The 20,675-nt window shown below is 40.1% G+C and overlaps 1 protein-coding gene across 2 annotated transcripts in view; it reads right to left on the reverse strand.

Moving 5' to 3' along the window:
- The window catches only part of TRIM9 (tripartite motif containing 9), a 100,881-nt gene that overhangs the window by 68,467 nt on the left and 11,739 nt on the right, over positions 1-20,675 (reverse strand). For both annotated transcript variants that reach the window (XM_070732971.1, XM_070732962.1), the window contains exon 2: positions 5,378-5,473. In XM_070732971.1, coding sequence (XP_070589072.1) covers positions 5,378-5,473 — 96 coding nt within the window. The remainder of the gene's footprint in view (positions 1-5,377; positions 5,474-20,675) is intronic.

Here is a 20,675-nt window from a genome sequence, read left to right on the forward strand (position 1 = left end):
TTATCACTTTTACTGTGATTTCTGATACAATGCAGATAAGCTAGGGGGAAAAACATCAGCTGCCAAATACAGGTACAATAGAGTCTCAATTGTCCAACATGGGTGGGCTGATAGTCGGATAGCCGAAAATGTCAGATATTCCAGACTCAACTGTATGTGGCCTTGACCCAGTGATGGGCTCCTACGGGAACGGTCAGGGACGCAGTTCCAGTAGCAAAATTTGGAGCTCCACCCCAGAGCACCCAATTTGCATTGAAAGATGCTGAAACAAAATGCATAAGCCATGCTCACAGTGTGGTAGTAAAAATTTTGGTAGCCCATCACTGCCTTGACCTGACTCTCAAGGTCGCTCAAGGTCCTGGGATAAAGCAATTCAGGAGATACAAACTAAAGACGAGTCCAACTCTCTGCACACTTATGACATGTATTTTCAGAGACTGCTTATTTCCAAGTAAGCTTCCAAGCTTTACCGTAAAAAATATGACTTTAGCAATCGAGTTGTCGAAGCGTGGAACTCATTACCGGACTCAGTAGTGTCAACCCCTAACCCCCAACATTTCTCCCTTAGACTATCCACGATTGACCTCTCCAGGTTCCTAAGAGGTCAGTAAGGGGCGTGCATAAGTGCACTGGTGTGCCTTTCGTCCCCTATCCAATTGTCTCTCCTTATCTCATATCTCATATATCTTTTCTTCCGTCATATATCTTCTCCTCTATTTTTATATCTTCTCTTTATATATAATACTTCATGTCTATTCTCCTCAATATGTATTGTGTATTGGACAAAATAAAAAAATAAAAAAATAAAAAGTAGTAGTTACTGTAAACAACTAAAAACCAACAGGTATTCTCTCCGCCCCTCTATGAACTTGCACGCTCTTTCCTTCCCTCCTCTGCTTGCCCCAAGCTGCCGCTGCTACCAGCATGAATATTTCCTGCCGACGAGGCTCCCGCTGCCCTCCACTTCACTCCTCCCAGCTCACTTGCTCGCCCACCCGCCTGGGCACTGCAGCAGCCTGCGCCTCCCCCACCCAGGCTCCTCTCAGCGTCACCCTCCTGCCTGGAAGATGGTGCTGGGCGGTCAGGTTGGTGTGCTTGGGAATGGAGTGGTGGGCATTGGGCACCTTAGGCAGGTCATAAGAATATAAGAACATAAGAAGAGTCATGCTGAATCAGACCAAAGCCCATCGAGTCCAGCATTCTGTGTCACACAGGATCTTGAGCAGAAAGAGAAGGCAAGACCCTCCCTTTCCCTTGACCCCCAACAAATGGTACTCAAGGGAATCCTGCCTGCCTCAACCAACATAGAGGCAGCACTTGGACATCCGTTTCAATAACCACCGATACACTTGGCACCTATGAATCTGTCTAATCCTGCCTTGAAGCTATCCAGGCTGACAGCTGTCACGACCTCTTCTGGAAGTGAATTCCATAAACCAACGATCCTCTGGGTGAATAAATATTTTCCTTGATCTGTCCTCACTTTCTTACCTTTGACAATACCTGGTATTGTGTGATAGAGAAAATTTTTCTCTATCCACCTTTTCTATCCCATGCATGATTTTATACACTTCGCTCAAGTCACCCCTTAAACACCGTCTTTCAAGGCTGAAGAGACCAAGGCGTTGCAATCTGGTTTCATAAGGGAGGTGCTCCATTTCCTTGATCATTCTTGTTGCCCTTTTTTGCACCTTTTCCAGTTCCATTATATCCTTCTTGAGGTGCGGTGACCAGAACTGTACACATGTCGTTGGGCGGATAGGCCCGGAGAGGAGGCAGGGTGGGAAGGGGTGGAAAGGGGGCTGGGAGAAGGGGTGTTGGGAGGGTTAGGTCATGCATTCCTCCTGGCTGGGCAGCCAGTGCCTGCAGGGGAGCTATGTGTGGAGGAGAGGCGAAAAGTGGCCTCCCCACCTCCCCACCATCTCCACCTCCCTGCCTCACCCCCCCCCCCCCCAATTGAGGCTTTGCAGAGAGAAGTCAGTCCTTGGAGACTGCTTCCCCTTGGCTGCCATATTTGGGGGCGTGTCTGGGGACGCAGAAATGCCTACAGCCATGCCCCCAAGCAGCCGCAACATCAGATAATCGGGAATGTCAGAGAACCGAAGGACGGATAATCGGGACTGTACTGTACTATTATCAGATTGCAGACACATGGAAGTACTTTTAGAGAGTGAGAATTAAGTATACTGAGCTTATATTTCAGTGTGTTAAATATGACTCTGTTTTATATATGGTAGTCAGCTATTCCAATAGAGCTTGAGTCTTTCTCAACCTGGGCATGCTGGCTGGTGAATTCTGGGAATTGAAATCCACCTGTCTTAAAACTGCAGAGGTTGAGTAACACTGCAGTAGAGTATGTTTCCAAGGAATAAAAATTGACTTTGGAGCCTGACAAATATGGTCCTTAAAATTCCCAGATACTTTAAGATGCACAAACTTCAACATGGCATGGTGGCACAGTATCTATCTGTTCAATGAAGGGCTACCAAATATTTTACTACCACACTGTGGGCATGGCTTATGCAGGACGGCCTGCATTTTCTTTTAATATCTTTCAGTGCAAATTGGGTGCTCTGGGGTGGAGCTCCATTTTCGCTACCCCACTGCGTTCCCCACCCATCTGGGCAGCAGCCCAGCCCTGTATCTATCTATCTATCTATCTATCTATCTATCTATCTATCTATCTATCTATCTATCTATCTATCTATCTATCTATCTATCTATCTATCTACCTACCTACCTATCATCTATCTATCTATCTATCTATCTATCTATCTATCTATCTATCTATCTATCATCTATCTATCTTTTTAGACTTATATGCTGCCCAATCCCAAAGGACTCGGGGTAGCTTACAACAATAAAGCTAACATGATATAAGTCAATTAAAACTTTAACAACAGTAAAAACCCTTAATCTAATCAGTACAATCATACCATCACACATACCAATCAAAATATGTTTTGGCTGGGATTAAAAGATGTTAATTCTCATGGTCCTCAGGCCTGCCGGCAGAGCCAAGGTTTCAAGGTTTTTCAGAAGGTTAGTAGGGTGGGAGCATTATGGATCTCAGGGGGTAGTTGGTTCCAAAGATATGGGGCCACCACAGAGAAGGCCCTCCCCCAGGGGCCTGCCAACCAGCACTGCTTAGTCGACTTAGTAGTTAGAATATAGTACAGCCAGCTAATTCTGTCAACTCCCCGGAGTTTAGTTGTGACCAGCTCAAGGTTGACCCAGCCTTCCATCCTTCCGAGGTCAGTAAAATGTGAATTCAGATTGTTGGGGTCAATATGCTGACTCTGTAAACTTCTTAGAGAGGGCTGTGAAGGCGGTATATAAACCTAAGTGCTATTTGCTATTGCTAGCTCCCAGAATACCACAGCCAGTAATGCTGGTTAGGTATTCTGGGAGTTGAAGTTATTGTGGTTAGCAAACACTACTCTAAGGGAAAAGCACATCCATGCAAAAACACATGCAATCAATAAAATGACGATTTGTTTATATGGTAGTAACATTACTCATCATCCTTATTCTCATTGTTATACTAATACTATGGAATGGACAATTTACGGTAATACAAAAGAGCTTGATCTTTATTATTGACTAATAATCACTGAAAACTGCTCAGGTTTGCATCCCATATTATGCCATATTGTGATTTGCCTTATCCTGTAATCCAACTTTAGACCGGGGTCAAGATGTTTACAGTAGAATGCATTGATCACAATCTGCCTGTTATTAGCTTATTTTATCCACAGTCTAGCGTATAATACAAAATAGAGATTTAACCAACAGTCAGCTTCAGCATCCATAGTCTGGATTTAGAACAAAGTCGGTACTGCAAAAGACTTTCCACCAGTCCATCTTTGTTGAGATTCTCCGCCATGGTTGCATGGGAAATAAAGCTATTTTTATTTGTGCAGTTTACCCATCAAGGAGATAGAGAAATGGATGCAATCAGCCCCTTTGCACTCTAAATGCAATGAGTCATCTCTCAAATATACCCACAACCCATTCTTTGGTGATTTGTTAAAGAATTGGTCATCACAATGTTGATTGGGTTATGGCTGAATATTTGCCATGCTGTTTGATTGTGTGTTTTCTAAGCTCAGGGAATTGAATGCCATATAGTGGCTCCACTCACATTCTACTTCTGTTTATGATTATTATCAACAGAATTTTTTGGGGCTGCCACAAAGAAGAGGGAGTCAACCTATTCTCCAAAGCACTTGAGGGCAGGACAAGAAGCAATGGGTGGAAATTAATCAAAGAAAGATTATTATTATTATTATTATTATTATTATTATTAATAATAATAATCATCATCATCATCATCATCATCATCATCATCTGCACTTTGGATCATCTGTTTAATTCTGGCTTTGACAGCATTTGTCCATTAGAACAAACGCTGTCAAAGCCAGAATTGAAAGATCAACAGACGATCCAAAGTGCAGACTCTGTAAAGAAACAGATGAAACAATCGATCACATACTCAGCTGCTGCAAAAAGATCGCACAGACTGACTACAAGCATAGACATGATGCTGTGGCACAGATGATCCACTGGAACTTGTGCCGGAACTACCATTTACCAGTGGCAAAGAACTGGTGGGATCATAAGCCCAAAAAAGTGGTCGAAAATGAGCAAGCAAAACTACTGTGGGACTTCCCACTTCAGACTGACCGAATTCTGAAGCATAACACACCAGACATTGTGATCGTGGAGAAAAAGAAAGTATGGATCATCGACATTGCAATCCCAGGGGACAGCAGAATTGAGGAGAAGCAGCTAGAGAAATTAGTGAAATACGAAGATCTAAAAATTGAGCTGCAATGACTCTGGCGTAAGCCAGTGAAAGTGGTCCCAGTGGTACTTGGCATGCTGGGCGCAGTGCCAAAGGATCTCAGCAAACATTTGAAAACCATTGGAATTGACAAAATCTCCATCTGTCAATTGCAAAAGGCCGTTTTACTGGGATCGACAAACATAATTCGCCGCTACATCACGCAGTCCTAGGTTCTTGGGAAGCGCCCGACTGGTGATGAAATACGAAATCCAGCACAGTGATCTTGTTTGCTGTGTTGTATTGAAAAAATAATAATAATAATAATAATAATAATAATAATAATAATAATAACAACAACAACAACAACAACAACAACAACTTAGAATTAGGGAGAAATTTCCTGACAGTTAATCAGTGGAACAGCTTGCCTCCAGAAGTTGTGAATGCTCATTGGAAGTTCTTAAGAAGATGTTGGATAAACCATTTGTCTGAAGTAGTGTAGGGTTTCCTGTATAAGCAGGAGGTTGGACGAGAAGATCACCAAGGTCCCTCCCAGCTATTCTATTTCTATTAAAGTCAACACAGTACCTGGATTTGTTGAACCATGTTTCGAAGCTGTACCAAGAATTCTTTGGCTTCTTTGGCTCTGTCTGAAAGTCCATTCAGGGCCTGGGATAGCTGGCTCTGCAGAAAACAAGGAAGGAAGAGGAAATGAGAATCAAAATAATATTTATTTCCATATACGTTTCCTAGATGAATTGATTTATATCCCAGCAGTTGATCAGAATTCCTTCTTTTCCATTCCAGTCCCAAACATGTTAGGGAACCAACCATCAGTTGAAGTCCAGAGCAGGAAATTAATCAGAATTGATTTACACCAAAATGATAAACAATTTAATTGATTATATTCCACTGCACTCTTTCTATTAAAATGGTTGCTATCCAGTTGGAAATGTTGTTCTCATTCTATTAGCCACATTTACAGACTAGCAAGATGGAAAGCCAAAAACAAATTTAGTGTTGCCTTGGATGGGAAATGAACACTCGGACACCAAGCTGGGTAAAATGGGTCACTTTATTAAATATTAACGAAAAGACCTGCAGGGGTCGCTAAAAGGGGGCGGAGTTTCCTGAACACAAACATGCTTGGGCAACTAAATGGGCGAACTCCATGCCAGGTCAGGGTGAGGCATGCCCCGCCTATACCCAGCCCGAAAGCCACGCCCAGTGTGTGGGAGGGCTCACCCTGCATGACCCGGAACCAGAAATGATGTGGGTGAGCCCCAAGGGAACCCTCTTCAAACCGCTCCGTCCATGGAGGAAGCATGAGTTGTGCGACGGGGGTGCCAATCATCTTACAATAGATGCCCAAAGGAGAACACACAGTTGCTACTGATACCCTTTCCGCCCCGTTTCTGCCATATAATGACCAAGTATATATACATCCAATTGTTGAGTCAAAACCTATTTACATACAGATGCATCCCATAACCACAAATCCTTTTCCATTCCAGTCCCAAACATGTTAGGGAACCAACCATCAGTTGAAGCCCAGAGCAGGAAATTAATCAGAATTGATTTACACCAAAATGTTAAACGATTTAATTGATTATATTCCACTGCACTCTTTCCATTAAAATGGTTGCTATCCAGTTGGAAATGTTGTTCTCATTCTATTAGCCACATTTACAGGCTAGCAAGATGGAAAGCCAAAAACAAATTGCGTGTTCCCATGACTACAAAGAGGAAAAGAAAGTGCAGGAAGAATAAAGTAATTCTACATTTACTCAGAAGCAACACTGCAGGGAATTAATCAACTGAGTGCTCAGTGTAATTCAGTCTATTGAAGTAAATGAAGACATGATGAAGATCTTATAAATAAATAAGACAAAACAAAACATATTGGATTTGTTTACATTGTATGGCGATTGCTGTGAGCCGCCCCGAGTCTGCGGAGAGGGGCGGCATACAAATCTGATTAATAAAATAAATAAATAAATAAAACAAAGCAGAATTTTGAGATGCCTTCCTTAAACATTATAATATAGCTGAGTAAATCAGCCCAAAGGCAATATTGAACTGATTGATGATATTGGGATCTATAGCCTGCTTCATTTCAAGGTAGCAGATTGGGAAATGTGTAAATGCTGATCTACAAAATCATACATACATTAATTTTTAAAACTTTTTCAAGATTTCTGGTTGTTTTATGTCAATAAATTTACATAATTACCCCACCCCCAGCCCTTGTCACAGAAAGGATAAATCTTCAGGTAGGAGTGGGGGAGAAAGCAGACATCATTCCTTTTGATTGCTACAACTAATACTTATAATATGCTATCACAGTAATTTTTTAAAAAATAATTCCTGTGAATTTTGGAATTATGTTATTTAAACCCATTGTCTCTTGTTTTCTTTTCTGGAACAATAAATAAATAAATAAATATATTTATGACAGTCTCAAAATGGGTGAGCAGTGTGGTCGGGCAGTAGGAAAAGCAAGTAGGATGCTTGGCTGCATAGCTAGAGGTATAACAAGCAGGAAGAGGGAGATTGTGATCCCCTTATATAGAGCGCTGGTGAGACCACATTTGGAATACTGTGTTCAGTTCTGGAGACCTCACCTACAAAAGGATATTGACAAAATTGAACGGGTCCAAAGACGGGCTACAAGAATAGTGGAAGGTCTTAAGCATAAAACGTATCAGGAAAGACTTAATGAACTCAATCTGTATAGTCTGGAGGACAGAAGGAAAAGGAGGGACATGATCGAAACATTTAAATATGTTAAAGGGTTAAATAAGGTTCAGGAGGGAAGTGTTTTTTAATAGGAAAGTGAACACAAGAACAAGGGGACACAATCTGAAGTTAATTGGGGGAAAGATCAAAAGCAACATGAGAAAATATTATTTTACTGAAAGAGTAGTAGATCCTTGGAACAAACTTCCAGCAGACGTGGTTGGTAAATCCACAGTAACTGAATTTAAACATGCCTGGGATAAACATATATCCATTGTAAGATAAAATACAGGAAATAGTATAAGGGCAGACTAGATGGACCATGAGGTCTTTTTCTGCCGTCAGTCTTCTATGTTTCTATGTTTCTATATCTCCTCCACCTTCTGCAGCACAGCTTTCTGTTATGTCAGCATAGCTATCATGTCTCCTGACAGCCTTGTCTTCTCCCGGCTAAACATACCCAGCTCATCCAACTGTTCCTCAACTGTTTCTCATAATTTTTTCATAATGATCAAGCTGCAAAACAAAGGCTTAACCGCAAATGTAAGCATTTTCTAGTAATGCCTCCAAGTTTCAATGAAACCTAGAGGGGTGTTTAGAAAACTAAAATGATGAGTGGCTTCAGCCACAGTGTTTTCTTTGGAATAAAACACATACACTTATGTGCCTAATGTCCCTGTCCTACTGTCTTATTATCCTTTCTATTACTATGTTCTACTTATGTTATGTTATGTTATGTTATTTATTTTATTTATTTATTCATTTGTCCAATACACAAAGAAAAATAGACATGTAGTAATATATATAAGGGTAAAAGTGAACTTAGAGGAGAGGATATATGAAAGAAAGAGAATATGTATGATAAGTGAGAGAAAGGAAAGGCAGGGGACGAAAGGCACACCAGTGCACTTATGTACGCCCCTTACTGGCCTCTTAGGAACCTGGAGAGGTCAATCGTGGAGAGTCTAAGGGAGAAATGTTTGGGGTTAGGGGTTGACACAATTGAGTCCGGTAATGAGTTCCACACTTCAATAACTCGATTGTTGAAATCATATTTTTTAAGTCAAGTTTGGAGCGGTTCGTATTAAGTTTGAATCTGTTGCGTGCTCTTGTGTTGTTGCGGTTGAAGCTGAAGTAGTCATTGACCGGTAGGACGTTGCAGCATGTGATCTTGTGGGCAATACTCAAATCGTGTTTTAGGCGCCGTAGTTCTAGGCTTTCTAGGCCCAGGATTATGTTATGTTGTATTATGTTATGTTAATATGTACTATAATACTATACTTGTTTGACAAATAAATAAAAATAAATAAAAATAAAATAAAAAATAAATAAACAGATTGCTGAAAAGCTAGGAATGTTAGTGCAATACATTTTGCACTTTAAAAAAAGATGCCGTTTGGTCTGGTGATTAAGACACTAGGTTATAAATCAGGAACTGTGTGTTTTAGTCCCGCTTTAGGCATGAAAGATGGATGGGAGACTCTCTCCCAGGGGCCAATCATTCTTTCTCAATCCATCTCACCTCACAGGATTGGGTTTCTTTGTAATTTTTTTTAAAAAAAATTCTCCACAATTCACATTTACGGTATATATCAATGCACATACCCACAATTGATCAATAACATTCCTATTTATACATTTTCATTCAGCCCAAAGTCAATATCCTATTATGCACCTTTTATTAACTCCTATTCATCATTCTGTTTTTCTTAAATCCGTTACACTCCCCTCCCTCTATCTCCATCTCCTCCTCCTGTCTTCTTCTCTACCCCTCCTCCTTCTCTCCACTCCTTCACCTCCCCCTTCCCTTTTCTACTTCCTCTTTCTCCTTCTTTACCCTGCTTATTGTTCAGTCAGGCTCTCTGGTAGACTCCTCCCAAAAATTCACAGGAACAAATTTCAGACACACACACACATTTGAAAATTCAAAACAATGTTCTTTATAATGAAAATTCACTTAAACCAAGCCCTCTTTTGGTATAGCAAAGAGCACTCGTCTCCAAACAAACTGGTAATTTGTACAAGTCCCTTATCAGTTCTGTGATACTTAGCTTGCAGCTGTGAGGTAATTCAAAGTCCTTCTTTCACAAAGTGAAACACACTTTGCTCTGGTTTGGTTTAGTTACAAAACGGGGGGAAATCAGCGCACAAATGTCAAAGTCAGTAAAGCAGTCATGAAACACAATGAACAGATAATCCTCCACAATGGCCAAACCCACACGCTGCTATTTATAGCAGCCTCACTAATTACCACAGCCCCACCCAACCACAGGTGGCCTCATTTTCTTTGATAATAATCTCTCAGTTGTTGTTGCCCTTGCATCGCTCTCCGCATGCGTGGCTGTATCATTAACTCTTGTTCTGAATCAAGGAGGAGCTAGATAATTGATCTCCTTCTGAGCTGTCTGCCACACTCTCCTCCTCCCTGTCACTCATGTCTTCTTGGTCAGAGGAACCCTCATCAGCAGATTCCACTGGGGGCAAAACAGGCCTGCAGCATGTAGATGTCTCCCCCACATCCACAGTCCTTGGGGCAGGAGCTGGGCCAGAGCTAACCACAACACCTTATCCTAACACATCTCCTGTTTGACAGACTGATGATATATTCCCTACATTTTTAGACTAGTGGTGCCTCTTCTGCAATCATTATTTTTATATAATTTTTTGGTTTGTGTGCCTCTTTACTCTGGGTATATGTTACTAGTCTAATGCTGCCTCACCCAGCCTAATTTTGTGCCCTGGGTCTACCACTAATTAATTTTCATTTATTACCCAAATTAATCGCTACAGCTTAACTTTCCAAAATAGTTATTGTCTCTCATACCTCTTAATTTTCAAACAATCCTAGCATTGTTGTTGAGAGGAAAATAGGCGAAGGGGGGAATATTAGGTATGTTAGGCATCGGACCAGAATACCTCCGAGACCACCTTCTGCCGCATGAATCCCAGTGACCGGTCAGGTCCCACAGAGTTGGCCTTCTCCGGGTCCCGTCGACTAAATAATGTCATCTGGTGGGACCTAGGGGAAGAGCCTTCTCTGTGGCTGCCCCAGCCCTCTGGAACCAACTCCCCCCCAGAGATTAGGAAAGCCCCCACCCTCCTCGCCTTTCGTAAGTTATTAAAAACTCATCTTTGCTGCTAGGCATGGGGAAATTAACACACACCCCACTGTCAAGGTTGGTGTATGGTTTGATTGGATTGTGTGATTATTTTATTATAAGGGTTTTAAACTGTATTTTTTAATAATTGGATTTGTATACTGTTTATGCTGTTGTGAGCTGCCCCGAGTCTTTGGAGAGGGGCAGCATACAAATCTAATAAATTATTATTAAATTATTATTATGTTCGCCACCTTGAATTATTTATAAAAACAATAAAGGCAGGATTTTTTTATTTTAAAAAATTAAATTACCAGTTTGCCTACCGGTGACTGTTTTATGTGGACTCTTCCACATAATGTTAACCATTCAAAAGCCACATGCAGTGGAAATGCCATGTTTCAAAGCTAATGTGGCACATCTAACTTGACATTTAACCCACATTCAGGCAGACAGAGCCAACACAGCTAGATTAACTACTTCACTGCAGGCAACAATGAACACACTCAGGAGCTGCCTTCTGCGACACTTAGAAATCATACCATGTGTTTATATAAGACTCTCCCCCAGGGTTTAAATTCTAGGTCTTTTTGTCCTACCTTTCAAATCAATAATACAGGGTTGTGGGGTGGGAAGATTGAAATAGTAATGGAAGGAACTATAGACCTATATAGTTCATATGGTAGCAGACTTATATATGTCACAAAGGTGTTGGATCAAGGTGGTGCCGTGGATATTGCCTATCTGGACTTCAGCAAAGCCTTTGATACGGTTCCACATAAAGAGCTGATAGATAAATTAGTGAAGATTGGACTTAATCCCTGGATAGTTCAGTGGATTTCAAGCTGGCTGAAGCATAGACATCAGAGAGTTATTGTTAATGGCGAGTATTCTGAGCAGAGACAGGTTACAAGCGGTGTGCCACAAGGGTCTGTTCTGGGTCCTATCCTTTTTAATATGTTTGTGAATGACATAGGGGACGGTTTGGTAGGGAAGGTTTGCCTATTTGCCGATGACTCTAAAGTGTGGAATAGGGTTGATATTCCTGGAGGGGTCTGTAATATGGTAAATGAATTAGCTGTACTAGATAAATGGTCAAAGCAATGGAAACTGCAGTTTAATGTTTCCAAATGTAAAATAATGCACTTGGGGAAAAGGAATCCTCAATCTGAGTATTGCATTGGCAGTTCTGTGTTAGCAAAAACTTCAGAAGAGAAGGATTTAGGGGTAGCGATTTCTGACAGTCTCAAAATGGGTGAGCAGTGTGGTCGGGCGGTAGGAAAAGCAAGTAGGATGCTTGGCTGCATAGCTAGAGGTATAACAAGCAGGAAGAGGGAGATTGTGATCCCCTTATATAGAGCGCTGGTGAGACCACATTTGGAATACTGTGTTCAGTTCTGGAGACCTCACCTACAAAAAGATATTGACACAATTGAACGGGTCCAAAGATGGGCTACAAGAATGGTGGAAGGTCTTAAGTATAAAATGTATCATGAAAGACTTAATGAACTCAATCTGTATAGTCTGGAGGACAGAAGAAAAAGGGGGGACATGATTGAAACATTTAAATATATTAAAGGGTTAAATAAGGTTCAGGAGGGAAGTGTTTTCAATAGGAAAGTGAACACAAGAACAAGGGGGCACAATCTGAGGTTAGTTGGGAGAAAGATCAGAAGCAACGTGAGAAAATATTATTTTACTGAAAGAGTAGTAGATCCTTGGAACAAACTTCCAGCAGACGTGGTTGGTAAATCCACAGTAACTGAATTTAAACATGCCTGGGATAAACATATATCCATCCTAAGATAAAATACAGAAAATGGCATAAGGGCAGTCCTAGATGGACCATGGGGTCTTTTTCCGCCGTAAATCTTCTATGTTTCTATCTCTCCAAGCTCCCTCTGGAACCCAAGTAGGTCTATTAGGTGCCTGGGGAGGAACCACCTAATCGACTCGGCCTCCCTGTGGTCAAGGATTGGCATTTTGAAGTCAAGCCTCACCAGGAAATGATCTGACCATGACAAGGGAAAAATATCTACACCCCTTAAACTCATATCATGTGTCCAATGCCCTGAAAGAAAAATTGGGTTGAGTGTGTGTCCCCCATCATGAGTCAGGCCCTCAATTACTTGGGTCAGGTCCATGGTTGTCATCAGTGAAGGGCTATCAAAAATTTTACTACCACACTGTGGGCGTGGATTATGCATTTTCTTTCAACATCTTTCAGTGCAAATTGGGTGTTCTGTGGTGGAGCTCCATTTTTGCTACCCCGCTGCATTCCCCGCTGTCCAAGCAGTAGCCCACCCCTGGTTGTCATGGAAGCCATGAACTCTGCTACTGGTTTTCCAAAAAGCTGTTAAAATTTGGCTTTTCCGGCAGGCCTGGAATTAAGACTGATTGTTGCAAGTATGGTTTTATATTACATTGATTTTAGTGATGCTTTTTATTGATTTTTATACTTTATTTGTATTTATACTTGTTGTTAGCCGCTCAGAGTCTTTTTGGAGTGAGCGGCATATAAATGTAATTAATTAATCAATTAACTAATTAATTAATTAAATAATTAAATAAACTCCATCTAGCAGGTGAAAAAAAACTTGGGAGAGACTTTGCCATAACAAATTGGCAAATTTGCGAATTAAACAAACGAAAGAATAGCAGGAAATGTCTCTTGCAGTTTCCAAAATTGTTGTTTTCTTCTGTAATATTAGACTCAATATTAAAGGTATAATTTTATTTTTAACTCCATACAAAATGGGGTGAAGGAGGGATATTTTTTGTGCCCAGGTCTCTCTTGAAGGGTTCATGGAGCAATTTTGAGAAGAGAGCAGCTGCTTCAGAACTGTAATTTCTTTTTTTTTAAAAAAAATTTAAAAAATAATCTATACACTTTTAACAGTCAAGCTCTTTCAGTCAAGATGGTGCCTTGATTGCTTTGGGGAAAATGACAAGAAAGCAGTAAATGGAGCTGACGGTGGCAAACTACCTTCTCTTTAGTTATCTGCTCCTTGCAATCAATTGCTCTGCATTATGTAAATTGGGCATTAAGAAGACGGTTCAATGTAACCTTTCCCAACCCAGTGCCTTCTTCATACATTGGAACTAGCTCCCAGAATCCTCATCTAGCGTGGCCTGAGGAGATCTAGTGCAATCTATATGGTTGACCTGAGTCCAAAACGTGCATCAAAAAATCAGGGAAGGTTTTTTAATTATGAGTAACATTAATCAGCTGGACTCAAAGGCAAACAAGTACAGTGGTACCTCTACCTAAGAATGTCTCTGCTTACAATCTTTTCTAGATAAAAACCGGGTGTACAAGATTTTTTTGCCTCTTCTCAAGAACCATTTTCCACTTACAAACCTGAGCCTCCAAAAGTGTAACCGGAAAAGGCAGGGAGAAGCCTCTGTGGGGCCTCTCTAGGAATTTCCTGGGACAAAACAGGCCGGAAAAGGCAGAGAGAGGCTTCCGTGGGACCTCTCTAGGAATCTCCTGGGAGGAAACAGGATCTCCACCCTCCCTGTGGTTTCCCCAATCACACACATTATTTGCTTTTACATTGATTGCTATGGGAAAAATTGCTTCTTCTTACATAGAAACATAGAAGTCTGACGGCAGAAAAAGACCTCATGGTCCATCTAGTCTGCCCTTATACTATTTTCTGTATTTTATCTTTTTCTGTATTTTATCTTACAAACTTTTCTACTTAAGAACCTGGTCACTGAAGGAATTAAGTTCTTAAGTAGAACCATCACTGTACCAGGAACCATTAAACCGGCAATCTTCATGTTTTCCAAGGAGTAGAGCTGCATTGGCCAACCCCTTTGCTTAGCTTTTCTGATCTTGTTGACTTCCAGATGTTTTAATATTGAAACTCCCAGAATTTCAAGCTATTAACCACACTGTCTGGGAACTCTGGGAACTGGAAGGTCAACTCTGGAAAGACTTCATGTTCAGGAAGCTTTCTGGTTCCCAGTTTTTGGTTCCTGGGCCAGAACAGTTTGGAAAGGTAATAAATAAAATAAAATAATAAAATAAAAATAAAACAATTCCTCCAAAATTTCTATAATATATCTTCTGGGAAGTTGATAAGGAATATTTTTTTCCACAACTTGACTGTGCTCTTTTGGAAAAGGTAAAATATAAATCTTCTTTTCTTCTTTAGGTGGGTCAATAGTCTTGGAATTATCAAGACTGGCTTGAAAAGTTTTCCTCTCTCTGGCTTGTTAGAGCCAGAGATAGCATGTTAATTCTTTTAACAATGAAAAACAAAAGCAAAGAGAAAAAGTTTCAGAATTAGGGTGTACTGTAGTCCAGAGGTCTCCAACCGTGGCAACTTTAAGCCTGGAGGACTTCAAATCCCAGAATTTGCTGGCTGGGGAATTCTGGGAGTTGAAGTCCCCCAGGCTTAAAAGTTGCTAAGGTTGGAGACCCCTGTTGTAGGCGAAGATGAGAGATTGGCAATGTTGATACATTCAGCTTGGAATAACACAGTCTAGGGGTAAAAAGACTTTTTCTTTCTACGGAAGTTAGTAAGTCTACTCATAGAGAACATGCTGGTAGTGGGACAGTTAAAGCCACTGCTGTGATTTCCTTTGACTTTCTTTCAGAGGGTTTTTGAAATTAGACCATGATCAAGCTTAGGTTTGGGCCCAATGGGAAGGTCAATGGAAAAGTGTGTAGTAAAAGTGTGTGAAGGTCCCACAGAGTGGGTCTTCTCCGAGTCCTGTCAACTAAACAATGCCGCTTGGCGGGACCCAGGGGAAGAGCCTTCTCTGTGGCGGCCCCGGCCCTCTGGAACCAACTCCCCCCAGAGATTAGAATTGCTCCCACCCTCCTTGCCTTTTGTAAGCTACTTAAAACCCACCTCTGCTGCCAGGCATGGGGGAATTGAGATGCTCTTTCCCCCTAGGCCTTTACAATTTATGCATGGTATGTCTGTCTGTATGTATGTTTGGTTTTTTATATTAATGGGTTTCTAATCATTTTTAGTATTGGATTATTACCGTACACTGTTTTATTATTGCTGTTAGCCGCCCCGAGTCTCCGGAGAGGGGCGGCATACAAATCCAATAAATAATAATAATAATAATAATAATAATAATAATAATAATAATAATAATAATTCTTTCTGTTAGGCATTGTCAAAAAAACATATCCCAAGAGTATGAAATATTTAATGTTACATATAACAACAGCTGTAAGAATTGTCTATGCACAAAAATGGAAGGATTCGCAGATATCCGCCGAGAAGGAGGTTAGTAAGAATATACAGTATATGAAAGCGCAGAGATGGACAAATTAACAATGGAACTAAAGGACTCGGATTATTACACTATTTGAACCAAATGGTATAAATGAGCACAAAAAAGAAATGCAAAACAACAGTAAAAGATGGATGATAGAAAGAATATAAAAATGATTGTGTATACAATCTACAAATATATAATGTATTTATATTAATAGGAATGCAAATACTGTATAAGGATATTGACCTACTTGAAAATACTAACGTGTAAATATTAAAAATAAAACAATAAAAAAAATTTTTTTACAAAAAGGAAAAGTATGTAGTATTTCTCCAGCCTGATGTTTGAAACATCCACTGAGCTGAGGGAAGATTCACTATATTTTAAGAATATCTGTCCTAAGAACCTTACTCCCCCTTGTAAAATTTATCCTCTTCTTTGGAGGATTTCATCCTTTCCATTTCGTTCCCTTGTTCATTTGTGCAAACAGAAAAAAAAAAACGAGCCAGGAACGGTCGTTAGAATTGGAAAGATCATCTTGTGTGCAGTGATTGGAAATGTTACTAGGTTAAAGCCCTGTTTTCTTTCTCCCTCTCATTCCATTATCCCCTTCCCACCTGCTCAGGAAAAAAAAGAAAGAGTTTTGAGATGAGAAGGCAAATGGATGAAGCAGAAAATTAATAGACAGGAAAACGACCCCGACCTTAGCTTGGCAGGAACGTTCAATGCAATGCTTTGCTACTTCTTTTCAGGACAATTTATAGTAATGCCATCATTAAGAACGAGCTTGCCAGTGGCTGGGTTTTTTAATTATAATGACACCATTCATCAGCCTTGCCCCATTTAACGCCCCCACAAAGAAATGTTTTTTAAAAACCCACCTCTGGGGGGTTATAAGGAAGCTTTCTGGGGACTAAGCAATTCCAAGAAGTGTAGGAATTAGATCAATAACTGCTCATAAACTAAGGGATAATGGAGGTCGGTGAGTGGGTGGGGACATAGTGCCTTTGTTTTCAGAAGGGGGTAAATTCTTGGACAGTCATTCACTCACAACATTTAGAACTGGAGTTATATGCATTTATTTGAGATTCACATCTATTTCATTGAATAATACTTACAGGCATAGGCTATGCAGACTATTTTCTAAGTACAGTGGTACCTCTACTTATGAACTTAATTCATCCCGTGACCAGGTTCTTAAGTAGAAAGGTTAATAAGAAGAAGCAATTTTTCCTATAGGAATCAATGTAAAAGCAAATAATGTGTGCAATTGAGGAAACTACAGGGAGGATGGAGGCCCTGTTTCCTCCCAGGAGATTCCTAGAGAGGCCCCATGGAGGTTTCTCCCCACCTTTTCTGGCCCTGTTTCCTCCCAGAAGATTCCTAGAGAGGCCCCACAGAGGCTTCTCCCTGCCTTTTTCCGGTTACAGTTTCAGAGGTTTGGATTTGTAAGTGGAAAATGGTTCTTGAGAAGAGGCAAAAAAATCTTGAACACCCGGTTCTTATCTAGAAAAGTTCGCAAGAAGAGGCATTTGTCGGTAGAGATACTTCTGTACCTTTCTCTGCCATCACTAAAATGGAATCTAGAATAGAATAACAGAGTTGGAAGTGACCTTGTAGGTCATCAAGTCCCACTGGACTAGATGACCTACAAGGTCCCTTCCAACTCCCTGCTCAAGCAGGAGATCCTATACCATTTCAGACAAATGGCTGTCCAATCTCTTTTAAAAGGCTCCAGTAATGAAGTACCCACAACTTCCAAACTATTTCATTGGTTACTTCCAGAAAGCCACATCAATTTTAACAGGATCTGTACAAGTATAATCAGTATCCTGTTTATTATTAAGATAAGGCAGCTGAGTTAAACCCTGACTTAGTCATGTTTGAAGTAGATCTATTTAAATAATTAGGAGGAGTTAGTGTGACTACATTTAAGAAAACTTTCTGGCATTAATATACTGATGCAATGTGCCTTTCTCCAATTCTTTGCTATTTCTATGGATCAGGCACACATGCACAGAAATACACAGCAAACACTGTGTATCATCTGTACAGTTTGGTTTTTGCTGGGAGGCAAATTGCTGGGAGGCAGAGGCGCCTGGTTAGAAATCAGGAGAGAGTGAGTTCTAGTCCTACCTTAGCCATGAAAGTTGGCTGGACTGACTTTGGGCCAGTCACACATTCTCTCAGCCCAACTACCTTACAGGGTTATTATTATGGGGAAAATAGGACATGGAAGGAATATTAAGTATGCTCATTGCCTCGACTTATTTATAAAAATAAAAAGGTGGGTTAAAATAAATAATGCATTTAACCAATTAAGTGTATGTACAACAACAACCTGTTTATAAATTTTGAAATCATTGATACAATTGCATCTAAGCTCTGGAAACAGCAGCTTGCAATTCTAAGATTTAGTAAAAGACACAAAACTTAGCAATACAAAAGCTCAGATTTTTTCTGTTTAAAAAAGCACTTTGATTGTCCTGTTTACATAGAATTATGTGCAAGAAATTTAAAATCTAAGATGTCAGAGAAATTAATTTGTTTTATTATTTGTATCACTCTTGTGAGCTAGCAGCAATACCAATACAATAAAAGGTCTGTGAATTAAAATTAAAATTAATTAAGTTAAAATTAAAATCAAAACATCCACAGCAATTAAAGCCTACTGCAACTGGAGCACCATTTTGACAAGCAATGGAACTAACGATGCCAATGAGTATACTATATGCATATTTGTTTTATAGGTATAATTTAAGATGGCTATAAAATCTGACTTCCCTTAGCAGGCACCTGGGATTTTACTAGGCCAAAATATATCCAGGGTATAGCTAAGGATGTTGACCTTTTAAAGCGGCATATACAAAGCCACGGTACTCATGACAGAAAGTGCTGCCTTTATAAAATGTAGAAAGAGATATAGTACAAGATTGTTTCTGCCCAGTGCTATTGAAATTAATTCTTACTGTGCCCAATTTCTGTTAAATGGAATGGGACCATTTGCATAACTTCTAGGGGGGGAAAGCCTTTCACTGAATGAATGTCTGAACATAGCTTTGAAACCAGATATGCTTCCCTGTCAGGGTAAACAGAGGGAATAAGACTGGTAAATCAAATCAAATAAAGGCTTGATGTAAGGGAATGAACAGAAACATAGCTCAAAATTAGTTCATGTTCTTACCACTCACTCAATAATGGGCTGCTGTCCCCACAGAGGAGACAGGACACAGTGAGGGTAGTAGGTTTATGCACTATTTATTGAATACTTAATCGTTCTTTTATTGTCCTTCCTTCTCTAGTACCTTAGTATGATCCTTAGTTACTTTTAAAATAGGAAATAATTAGTATGTTTTTACCCATAAACGCTTTAATCATTTTAATCATTATCTAGAACTGAACTTTTATAGCAATTAAAGAAAATTGAGCTACTTGCCTAATCTGTTATCATACTGAACCTTGTGGGTTTTAGATAGACATTTATCATATGACATATAACATGTTGTATAATTCTATAATTCAGTGCATACATACTGCCTTTCCATCTTTGCATTTCTATATATATTTCAGTATTTCCAAACTTAGATAATATTAAGAGCCTTAACATTTCACTATCATTAACTCACATCAATCTTAATCTACAATTATTAATCTAAATTATCTATATAATTCTATGCTTCTGATACACTTTTATAAATTCATACATCATATCTTAAAGCAATTCCTACAGACTGTCTGTTACGTATGAGGACAATTTAGTAATATTCTCCCCTCTCCTTCTCATTCATTTCACGGTTGACTTCTCCAGATTCCTTAGAGGTCAGTAAGGGGCGAGCATAAGTGCAGTAGTGTGCCTTCCATCCCCTGTCCAATTGTCTCTCCTATATTTTATACAGTGGTACCTCATGATACGAACCCCTCGTCTTACGAACAACCCGAGATACGAACCCGGGGTTCAGAAAATTTTTGCCTCTTCTTACGAACTTCCGGGTTCAGCGTTCGGGAGGCCTCCGAGAAGCCCCCCGGCTGTTTTAAAAGGTGACAGCAGGGTGGCGGGGCTTCCTAGCGGCCTCCCGAATGCCGAACCCGGAAGTTCGGGTTTGGCGTTCGGGTTCAGGAGGACGCTTGGAAGCACTCCCGGTTGTTTCAAAAGGTGACAGCCGGGCGATGCACGGATTAATGGATTTTATATTGTTTCCTATGGGAAACAATGTTTCGTCTTATGAACCTTTCATCTTACGAACCTCCCCCTGGAACCAATTAGGTTCGTAAGACAAGGTATTACTGTATATCTTTTCTCCCATCCATATATCCTTCCTCTACTCTTCATTGATGTATTCTATTCTCATATCTCTTCTTCTATCCCCTCCCTGATATTTACTACTACACGTTTTTATTCTCCTTAACTTTCAATTTGTATTGGACAAAATAAATAAATAAAACAAACAAATAAAATAAATTCCAGGCATCTTTCATTGAAATGAGATTATTTTTAGAAAGAGGGATTCGTTTTTGCAGCTTTTGAGAGATGAAATTGTTTGCCTTGTTATTTTCTTCTTGAAAAATATTCCAGTACATTACAGTTTTGCTAAATCATCTGCTGCCCTCTTTGGTGTTTCCCAATGGTCAGATTCCTGTACTGCCCACTTCGCCTCTCACATCGAAGGCATTCCTGAGCCCAGACGACCTTGAAGAAGATCCCGCCAACCCCAGATTGTAATTAGCAAGACATCTTTTGTGCTTCGATGCCCACTGTTGCTTCGGGGAGAAATGAGATTACTGGAGCAGAGCGAAAAAAGCCT

This window comes from Erythrolamprus reginae, chromosome 1 (assembly GCF_031021105.1).
Source record: "Erythrolamprus reginae isolate rEryReg1 chromosome 1, rEryReg1.hap1, whole genome shotgun sequence".
NCBI classification, from domain to species: domain Eukaryota; kingdom Metazoa; phylum Chordata; class Lepidosauria; order Squamata; family Dipsadidae; genus Erythrolamprus; species Erythrolamprus reginae.